Below are 10,798 nucleotides of genomic sequence, written 5' to 3'. Positions count from 1 at the left end.
AGATGAATTTTGGATTGCAGCTATGCAGGAAGAGCTCCTCCAATTCGAAAGATGCAATGTGTGGTATCTTGTTCCAAGGCCTATCTCAGCTAATATCATTGGAACGAAGTGGATTTTTCGCAACAAATTCGATCTTGCTGGATTTATTATAAGAAACAAGGCACGCCTTGTTGCTCAGGGTTATTCTCAGATGGAAGGAGTTGACTTCGAAGAAACCTTCGCCCCCGTTACTCGTCTCGAATCTGTACGTCTTCTCCTTGCCCTTGCTTGTTCCATGAATTTCAAATGATATCAAATGGATGTCAAAAGCGCCTTTCTCAATGGCGATCTTGAGGAGGAAGTTTATGTGGAACAACCAAAAGGATTTGAAGATCCCAAGTTCCCAAATCATGTGTATCGATTGAGGAAAGCTCTCTACGGTTTGAAACAGGCTCCGAGAGCTTGGTATGAGACTCTATCAGTTTTTCTCATATCTAAAGGATACAAGAGAGGTGGATCAGACAAGACCTTATTTGTCAAACACAATGGCAAGGATATGATAATCATTCAAATCTATGTAGATGATATTGTCTTCGGATCACGATCTTAAGAACTTGTTAAGGAGTTTGTGGATGACATGACCAGTGAATATGACATGAGCCTTTTCGACAAGCTTAGTTTTTTTCTGGGACTTCAGGTCAAACAAAGTGAAGATGGAATTTTTGTCAGCCAATCTACTTATGCTGAGAATTTGGTTAAGAAATTTGGTATGGAGACCTCTAAACCTCGACGCACTCCGATGAGTACCAGCACAAAGTTATCCAAAGACGAAGGAGGAAAGAATGTTGATCAGACGTTGTATCGAAGCATGATTGGTAGTTTGCTCTATCTCACAGCTAGTCGGCCTGATATTAGCTTTAGTGTCGGAGTTTGTGCTCGCTACCAGGCTTGTCCTAAGGAAAGTCACTTGACTGCCGTGAAAAACATCATCAAGTATGTCAAGGGCACAAGCAACTTGGGCTTATGGTTTACTAAGGACAGCACCACGTCGTTAGTTGGGTTTACAGATGCCGATTGGGCAGGGAGTCCAGATGATCGCAAAAGTACTACAGGTGGTTGTTTCTATTTGGGGAACAACTTGGTCTCATGGCATAGCAAGAAGCAAAATTGTGTCTCTCTATCCTCCACAGAGGCCGAATATATAGCTGCGGGTAGTGCTTGCACACAACTTATTTGGATGAATAATATGATGGAGGACTATGCTGTTCTATGGAACATTATACTCTGTACTGTGACAATAAGAGCGCAATTGACATCACTAAAAATCCAGTGCTGCATTCTAGAACTAAGCACATAGAGATTCGTCATCATTTTATTCGAGAATTGGTGGATAAGAAAATTCTCAATTTGGAATTCATGCCTACTGAAAGGCAGATAGCGGATATTCTGACGAAGCCATTGGATGCCGAAAGATTTGAGAAGTTACGTGGAGAGCAGGGGCTCTGTATCTTATGACTATCCGTCTTGAAAAAAAAAATGGGTACTCTGCTATTTTGTGAATTTTTCTAGCATAAGTACCAGCTCTTTTTCGTGTTTCAAACGGAGTTTCTTCAAAAGTGTCATCCTTGCAGATAAGTACACTTATCATGGTCGATCTTCTGTTAATCAAGTCAAACTTGATAAGATTTGTGTTTATTGGTCCTGTGATCATTCAAGTGTTGTGCGAATGGATCAATTTTTATTAGCTATTTTGGGCTTCAATTTCTATTGGTTAATTATTTGGGTTTTTATTATTTGTCTTTCTAAAAGCAGCAACTGGGCTTCTCCTACTTTAGCCCATTGGTATGAAAAAGAGCCCAAGATGGGAGACCTTTCATCTCCTTATTTCGGTCTCCGCGCCAAAATCAAGAACTACCTTCTCTCTCACAAAAGAAGTTCTATTCTCTCATCTTCCGATCAGAAACGTCTCACCTTCTCTGTATCGATGGAGTCCGATGGCCATCTCACGGATTACTCCGGCTCTTCTACCGACGCCGATCATTCCAACTCGGGGTCTGGTTCACAATCATCTGAACATTCTCACAGTTCTTCTCCCTCTAATATCGAAAATGATGAGAATCGTGCTGTGGAAGACAGCTCTCGAGAAAAAACCCCTCCTCTTCGCTCTTCGAAGCAGTTTGTTCGCGAGCTTTTCGCCAATGTCTTAGCAAAATCTAAACCTGCTCCCTCTGATTTGCTGAAATCCACTGAGGACGGCCAAAATTCTGAAAACAATGAAGGTAACCCCCCGATTATTGATGCTGCGATTCCTTCTAGGGATAGTATTCCGTCTGATACGGATATTAATCGGAGTATCTCGCCGATTGCTCAATCCGCCGACGAGAGAGTGTCCTTTGATGATCAAGTTTCTCTCTCAAAAGACAAAGGAGATTCTATGCCTCCTCCTTCGAAAAGAAGAAATCTTCATACTCTGCCTTCTTCTTACAACAGCAACAAAAAGGCAAAGTCGACTCCCAATACTCGTCCTCCCTTGACCAAAAATTCTGCTGCAGGGGTCGCTTCTCGGACTCGAGGGAGCTTTCTGAAACACTCATCTCAGAGGGTTTCTGATTCTTCTGACAAAGGGAAGGGAAAGCAAATTGCGACTTCCTCGCATATCAAGACCAGAGGTAACCATATTGCTCCTTTTGATGATGTGAAATTTCGATCTGAATTTCATCAATCGATGTGGCCTAGCTTTACTGAGAAAAATCTTATTATTGATGGAGAACTAATTACTAAGAATCTTGTTGGTACTGGGATTGTGGATCTTCTGGTTGAGAATGAACTTGTTCACACTGTCCGGGTTTGTCGTCCTTTTGTTCAGGCCATTGTGGTTGAGTTCTACTGCAATCTTACTAAAGCTATGTTTGATGATTGTTCTCCTGACAAGTTTAAAGGGTTTATCCGAGGAAAGTTTTTTGATTTCTCACCGAAGGTCATTGATGAATTTGTGGGTCGCCGCCATATCATACATCCTGATGAACCAATCAACAAGCATTTGATGACCCGAGCCATCACCAAGGGTCGAAAGATTGTGGGTCGAAAGATCCACAATCCCAGTACCAACAAGATTCTTAGTAATTAATTCCCCATCAATAATAAGATTTTTCTCAGTAAAGCTAGGCCACATCGATTGACGAAATTCAGATCGAAATTTCACATCATCAAAAGGAGCAATATGGTTACCTCTGGTCTTGATATGCGAGGAAGTCACAATTTGCTTTCCCTTCCCTTTGTCAGAAGAATCAGAAACCCTCTGAGATGAGTGTTTCAGAAAGCTCCCTCGAGTTCGAGAAGCGACCCCTGCAGCAGAATTTTTGGTCAAGGGAGGACGAGTATTGAGAGTCGACTTTGCCTTTTTGTTGCTGTTGTAAGAAGAAGGCAGAGTATGTTGGTTATCTTCTTTACAAGATTGGTAAGAAAATTCCTTTCAACTATGGCAACATGGTTTTCAACTTCGTGGCTTCTCATGTAGAAAATCCTACCAAGAGCAATGCCATGGGTTTTCCAGGTCTCATATATGGCATCATCTCCAAGCAAGTGGATGTGCTTACTGCCTCCGATGTCATTGTCTCTAAACCGAAAAAGATTTTTATCAGCCCGCGTCTTTTCAATGACGCACATCACGTGAAGGACATCTCTGGCCCTTCTCATGTCCGCGGCAAAACTCGCGGTATCAGGACAAAGGATTCCTCTCGTTCTCTTGTTCCCTCTGTTCGGTCTACTCGTGTGATTAAAGAAATTGAACGAGAAATTCATCATGTCTCTGCAAACATTACTCGGGATCTCAAACGCAAGGCAGCCCTTGAAGCTCTGTTAGTTGATCTTAAGCATGGTTCACCTGATGGCAGTCCTTCTTCTGACCCGGAACAGGAAGATGAAGACGCAGCAAGCTCTGAAGAATGATTTCGTTGTCATTGTTGTGACAAAAAGGGGGAGTTTTGTGTTGTTGGTTTGGCTGGCTTCTTTTGGTTCTCTTTTGTCTGCTCTTTGTTGCTTGGTGGCTTATTGGATAGTGTTACTAGCTTTTGTGCTTTTGGGAGGCTTGTATATCAGAACTGAATTCTCAAACTCTACCTTTATGCTTTATGCATTGTGTTGGTGATCGTAGTAAGGGGGAGTTTTATTTACTGCTGTGTATTCATGTGTTGTGCAGTTTTTCTGTTTTGTCTACACCAATGACAAAGGGGGAGATTGTTGGAGTATTCTTTCTACATACTCTAAAGGTGATATCGTCATTGTGTAACTCAAAACATGTTTCTTTGGATGTCTCTCTTTGAGTCTCTTGTTGGGTTTCTTGTTCGATTGCAAGGTTCTTTCTGGTTTGTTTCCTTGCGGGTTTTTTGAAGCTTTTTGGTAAGATATCATTAAGATATTGCTTTTGCTTGAAGAGTTCGTTTCTTTAGGGTGTCTTTGTACCCTAGGACTCGCAGCCTTATAAAAACCCTACATGGGCCCTGCGTTGGTTTGGTCTAGAAGTTCATGGGCTCTCTACTTCTTGGCAAGGGTTTTCATATTTAAAGAGTGCTTGACGATCATAGGCTGCTGCTGCTTTTCCGTTTATTCTCTTTACTTTGTGAGAGTATTTTTCGAGCATCCAGAGAGCATACCATTGGTGAGTGTGTGCTGTTGTTTTACACTTTACTTCTTTGGAAGCGTGAGTTGGTTTGATGTTTGTTGATCTGTACTCCAGCGTATTGGAGTGTTTATTGTCGTTGGTTTGAACGTGGATTGAGAGGCAATCACGTTTGTTGAGAGTAAGTTCTATCTTGCTCTCGGTAGTTCACGTAAGTGACGATTTGGGAAGATATAGTGGCTAGGAAGATCGAGTCTTCGCTGTAAGTCCGTTGTATATCTTATCCTCACTAGTGAACAGTTTGAACTAGGCGAGGCCCCCCAGACGTAGGTGTTTTATCACCGAACTGGGTAACCATTGTTGGTGTCTTGTATTCTTTACTTTCCGCTTGATTTTCTTTGAATATCGCTGCTTACTCTACTTTGTGTGTGGCCGAGAAAATTGATTATTGGATAGGTATAATTTCAGTTTTGATTTTACATACTTTTCAATGGGCTGTGTAAGGTTAGAAAAATGGCTTCTAACTGCTATTTTGGTAAACTCTGTTTTTGTTAAGGTCAACATGGATGGTGCTGCATATCAGAATTTACTTTCTTCACTAAATGTAAAGAATGATACTAACTTATTTATCACTCCCTTTTCTTTTGGGGCCTTCATAAGGTTATTGTATCTTCAACATTTCTCAGTTTATGCACATTTATTGCACCATGTAGGCCATCTCTCCGCTTGGGCCCTCGGACACGGAATGCCCCAGCAGCACCTTGTGCTCTCTGATAATAAAATGAAAAAAATCTGAAGAAAGCTTTTCTTACATGAGGAATTTGTAGGGAAAATGATGAATGAATATGTTGATTTCTAAAAAATTAGAGGAGGAACTTGCGCTTTTGTGAGGATTGCCACACGGCGATCAAAAACATAGCGAAGATCACGGGGAGATCGATCTTCTTACGTGATGCTAATCGTTTTCACCACTTTGAGGGAGGTGTATGTAATTGTGGAGATTATTCGTGAATTCTCATATGCTTTCTTCCAAGTGAATTGCTGATTGTATTCTGTATTTGCATGACATATGTTTTTATTTACTCTTTTCTAGAATGTTGGAATATTAATTTCTGATGATTTTTCCTTTCTTAACCAATGGGTTATTTGTCTGAATCTTTTGGTGAGATTTTTTTAGAATGGAAACACGACCTGAAGAAGAAAGTACTCAGCTCAGGGCCAGAGTTCCGGGACTCACCCTGTGGGCCATCTCCCCGCTTGGGCCCTCGGACACGGAATGCATCAGCAGTCTCTGATAATAAAATGAACAATTTTGGTATGTTTATGATGAAGTAAATCTGGTAGTTTCCTTTATCACTCTAGCTTCCCATTTTCACCAATAAAACATGTGGATTTGTAGGGAAAATGATGAATGAACATGTTGATTCAGAAAAAAATTGTGGAGGATTATTGCTGCAAATGTGTAGAAACTTTTGTAATACTTGAATTTCTTATGATCCTTTACTTGATGAATTTGGAATTTATTATTTCAGAGAGTATTCCTTGTTCCACTTGAGACCAATTCATCTGCAAGTAGTGACATTTACGCTCTGAAATGTATTAGTCTCAACTGGAATTTGGAATTTATTATTTCAGATTTCAATAATAAGTTTACTATTTTTCATGATTTCATTTACGAGGATTTGGTCAAAATATACTTGTTGGTTAAAGATATAGTGGCAATATATATCACTGATACAATCAGGTGACCATATCCTCAACACGCAAGCAACATCATCATATTAAAATTAAAGAACTTCAAGGTAAATTTGATTTTTTCCGTTGATAAAATTCTGTGATGATTTGTATACATCCCAGAATACTATATTTAATTATAGCATTTGAAGAAGGTAAATAATATTGCTATGCTTATAATTAGTGTTTGTTAAATATGCTTCTGTATGTTGTTTGATGAAAAATTTAAATGAAGTGATGAATCTGCTATATGTACGTTGTTTCCTGGTTGCAGGAAAAGTTTGATGTTCAGTTCCCGGGAGCTGAATGCTACAAAATCGATACAAAGGTGCACTGTAACTGCTACTTTGTCTTCTCTTGCATGTTGAGCTGCTTCACTATGATACTTTAGTATGTGAGAGAAAGATAGTAATTTATCTATCCTTGCAAATCATGTGATTCATTTCTAGGGTGAGATTCATGAAGGGCGCGAAGGGGAGGCGGGGAGACTGATGCGCGCCTGATGGCGTGACGTTCAACATTATTGTGTGGAAGAGCAAAAAGGTATACCTTTCTTGGAGGCAATGTGCAGGAGAGGATTCAAGGTTAATATATTTATATACATTATTTGTAAAATTATCCTACATTCCTATGAAAGCAGTTTAATAATGATGACACTTTTGAGGTCTTTCATATATTTAATTTTTTACCTACATTGCATTCTCACTTTATTTCTCTAAAGCTCGACTTCATTTTTTCACTTTATTATTCTTAAATTTTTATTTGATACGTTCTAATCATTTAACATTATTAAATGAAGGAGATTGATGTCCAACCCAACATAATCACTCACAATGCATTGATCAATGGGTGAATTCTGGAATCAAGTCTAATATCGTAAGCTACAATTTCTTGACGAGTGGGTATTGCAAAAAGGGGCAAGTCGATGAAGTTTCATGCATGTCTTTTTACCATAATTCCCCACAGAAGATTGGAGTGCAAGGTGGTTTTCTTATAGCATAATGCTACAGGCCTTATTTCTTGAAGGAATGTGAAGACGACTTGAAGTTGTGTAAAGAGATGGAAGCTCTACAAGTCTCTGCACTCTGCTCGTATAATGACTTGTAGTATCTTGTTGGATGGTTTGTGCAGAGCTCATCGCATTGCTGAAGCATTTTTTATGTTGCATACCATGGAAGATAAAGACATCATTCCCAACATAGTAACATATATACAATATTCTCATTGAGGGATTGTGCAATGATAATAAAGTCAAAGAAGCAAAAGATTTATTCAATGAGCTTCCATCTAAAGGTATGTAGCACGACTCCGTAACATATAAATCCTTGTCAGTGCACTTTGTGAAGAAGGGCAGATAGAGAAGGCTAACGTTCTGCTCTGTGAATCCCCCATCCAAAAGTATGCAGCCCTGCGTCATAACATATACAATTCTTATCAGTGCACTTTACGAGGAACGATAGGTAGAGGATGCTAAGGATTTGGCGCAAATGGTAAACAACGGTTGCTTGCCTAATAGTGTGACATACAATATTTTTATTCGAGGTCTTCTCAAAAGGAACAAGATGCATGATGCATTACCAATGTTGGAAGAGATGGATTCCAGGGGATTCACACTTGACAAAATTGCATATTCGATGTTGAGTGAACATGTGCAATTGTGCAAAGGGAAGGTAGAGATATTGTTTTGTTTGATAAGGTTAAGAAACTCGTAGCAAATGACTTCTATTCTAGTTAGGTGTTAAGTTTTGTTTGAAGGTCAAGAATTATTTTAATACTCCCTCCGTCCCATTAGTAGCGTCCCACTTTCCTTTTTGGATTGTCCCATTAGTAGTGTCTCATTCCCTTTATGGCAATATTCTCTCTATCTATACCTAATATTTAAATAATTTCCATCAACTCACTTTATCTACTTTCTACACACTCCTTAATCTCTGTGCTCAAAAGAAATGGGATACTACTAATGGGACGGGGGAGTAGAAATTAAGGGGAAAGTACAATTGCTTATTTGTTTATTTAATCTCTATTTTATGATTATTTAAAATGCTTCAATTGTGTAGTCGTGATGTTGCTTCAATAAATCTGCAAATTGAAGGTCTAGATTGTCTCATGTTTTACTACATTAATGTAGAAAAATAATCACCACTAGATACATATAATAAAGTGTCTCTGTCTCTTTCACTCTCTCTCTCTCTGTCTCACCTATGACACACACATTTGCCATTTTGGAACTAAAATTTTCGAGAATTCAAGAGATTTTTAATGGACGAGAGAGTGATGTTATTGCTGAGCTCTATCTGTGTGTTGTGTTGATGATAAAATCTCTATTTTTTTTTAATGATTTTTCCAAAAATTAAGGGAAATGTACACGTGCTTAAATTATTTGTTTAATCTCTATGTTTTGATGATTTTAAATGCTTCAATTGTGTGGTTATGATGTTTCTTCAAAATCTGCAAACGGAAGGTGAAGTCACATGTTTTAATAAAACATATCATTACATAATATGATTTGAGATTGATGCAGTTGATACAATCCCAGCATAAGCGTGGACGAGATCAACAATGCTGCAGTCATTCACTTCAATGGAAACAATGTTGCTAATATAAGAAACAAATGATGGTAATCAAAGTTTTGTTTTCAAATTGAAGTTTTTATAGCTCGTCGTTGTTTCAATGAGGTCGAACCACACCGCCATGTTTCTAAGAAGAGATATTGATTGAAACACGGGACACCATCGTTAATGAAAACCACGTAAAAAGCCTTAAAAGATAAAATACAATTCTCTTTATCCATATCATGTTCCACCATTATCAACTGAAATCACATCAAAAAACAAAAACAAGAAACCATCATCAACGAAAACCACTTAAAACGCTAAGAAAAAAGTGAAATACAAAGCATAACACCAATCCCCTTCATCCATCTCAAGTTCCACCATTATCACGAAAATCACATCAAAAAACAAAACACGAGACACCATCGTCAACGAAAACATTTTCTTTGGTTGTAAATTTGTCATGGGAAAAGAAAGGATAAACAAAATTTCACCCTTTAAATCCTTCCTTTCTTTTGTAAGAATTTAAGAGGCTTTTCGTTAATATTAGGGGAAATTAGAGGAATTGCAGAGGTGGAAAAAATTTCTTATGTGGCAGCCAAGTCATACTTTTATTTTAACACCTGGAATAAATGTGGACACAAGTGATCGGAGTCATTTCGGCGATGGCCAGAAAACGGACGCAGGGGAAAATTCCTATCGATTTTCTAATTCATGGATTTTAATTCATATTTTTTTTGTCATGAGAAAAACTTGAAATTTGAAAAAGTATATGAATTTAGCGGCAATTAACCCAAAAACAAAACATGAAACACCATCATCATCAACGAAAATCAATTAAAGGCTAAAAAAAAAGTCCCCTTTCATCCATCTCATGTTCCACCATGATCAACCAAAACGCATGAATTAAAAACACGAGATGTAACAGTGACACCAGCGCCGCCGTCCCGCTCAGTGCAGGAAAGCATAGACGGCGGTGGAGATGTAAACAAGCAGAGCGGAAGTGACCAAAACAATCAACGCCGTGACGGCGTGGACGGCCGATCGGCTCCCACACGACAGCATCCCGAGCCTAATCTGGATCACGTTCACCATCGACAGCATCAGGAACAAGCACCCCATCACCGATCCGATCGCCGACGCCATCATCCCGAATCTGAGCACCTTCAGATTGATGTGAGCCCTAAAAATCTCGTCCACGTCCTTGCTATTGAGCAAATTGATGGCCAATTTCAAGCCCTGCGCCACCAGCGACGAGAAGAGGAAGAAGCTGAACGACACCACCTCGAAGACCAGCAGCTTCTTCGCCACGTCGACGCCGGCGTCGCAGGCGGAGGGGTTCTCGAGGCTGTGCTGCCCCGGCGTCGCCAGGGAGAGGCCGACGAAGACGGCGATGGTGAAGAGGGAGTTCACGTTCACCAGGCCGTCCAGGGCGGTCACGTGGACGCTCGTGGTGGCGGCCGCCGCCCCGCCGCCGGAGCGCGGCGGGGAGTAGGGTTCGGGTAGTCGTCATCTGCAGAGCTGCGAAGAAATTCGAATTGAGCGAGGAAAGTCAGGAATAGTGTTGGGGAGATTCAAGAGAGAGAGAGAGAGAGAGAGAGAGTTCTTACGCCGACATTATTGAGGGTTGCGGAGGCGGCCGGAAAATTTGGGGGTTGGATTTTTTCAGGTGGAATTTGTCGGTGAAGCTGCGGAGGAGTGTTGCTTGGAGAGGTTGTACATTACGGCGAAGGTACAACTTATATTTTCCTGGAGTAAAGCTTTTGCTTTTTTAGACTTCGAATTCTTGACTTCTCGGAATGTGATTTATTTCAACTAGATTCCTTTCTCTTTCTTCCCCCTTTAATTTTGTAACGTGTTCTTTTCTATATCTTCTTCATATAATACAAAAACTAAATTTGACTAATGGCATTCT

General features: G+C 39.8%; 1 protein-coding gene across 1 annotated transcript; it reads right to left on the bottom strand.

The window, feature by feature from the left end:
• Nucleotides 1-9,720: 9,720 nt before the first annotated feature.
• Nucleotides 9,721-10,389, bottom strand: LOC131013660 (uncharacterized; the record flags this gene model as incomplete). The annotated part of the gene is made up of 1 exon (XM_057941786.1): nucleotides 9,721-10,389. A coding segment is annotated over one exon (555 nt), but the record flags the coding sequence as incomplete, so codon positions are not given.
• Nucleotides 10,390-10,798: the final 409 nt, after the last annotated feature.

Source organism: Salvia miltiorrhiza, chromosome 2 (assembly GCF_028751815.1).
Source record: "Salvia miltiorrhiza cultivar Shanhuang (shh) chromosome 2, IMPLAD_Smil_shh, whole genome shotgun sequence".
Classification (NCBI taxonomy): Eukaryota; Viridiplantae; Streptophyta; class Magnoliopsida; order Lamiales; family Lamiaceae; genus Salvia; species Salvia miltiorrhiza.
Note: the sequence above shows the minus strand (reverse complement) of the source record. Positions and strands in the feature narration are given on the sequence as shown.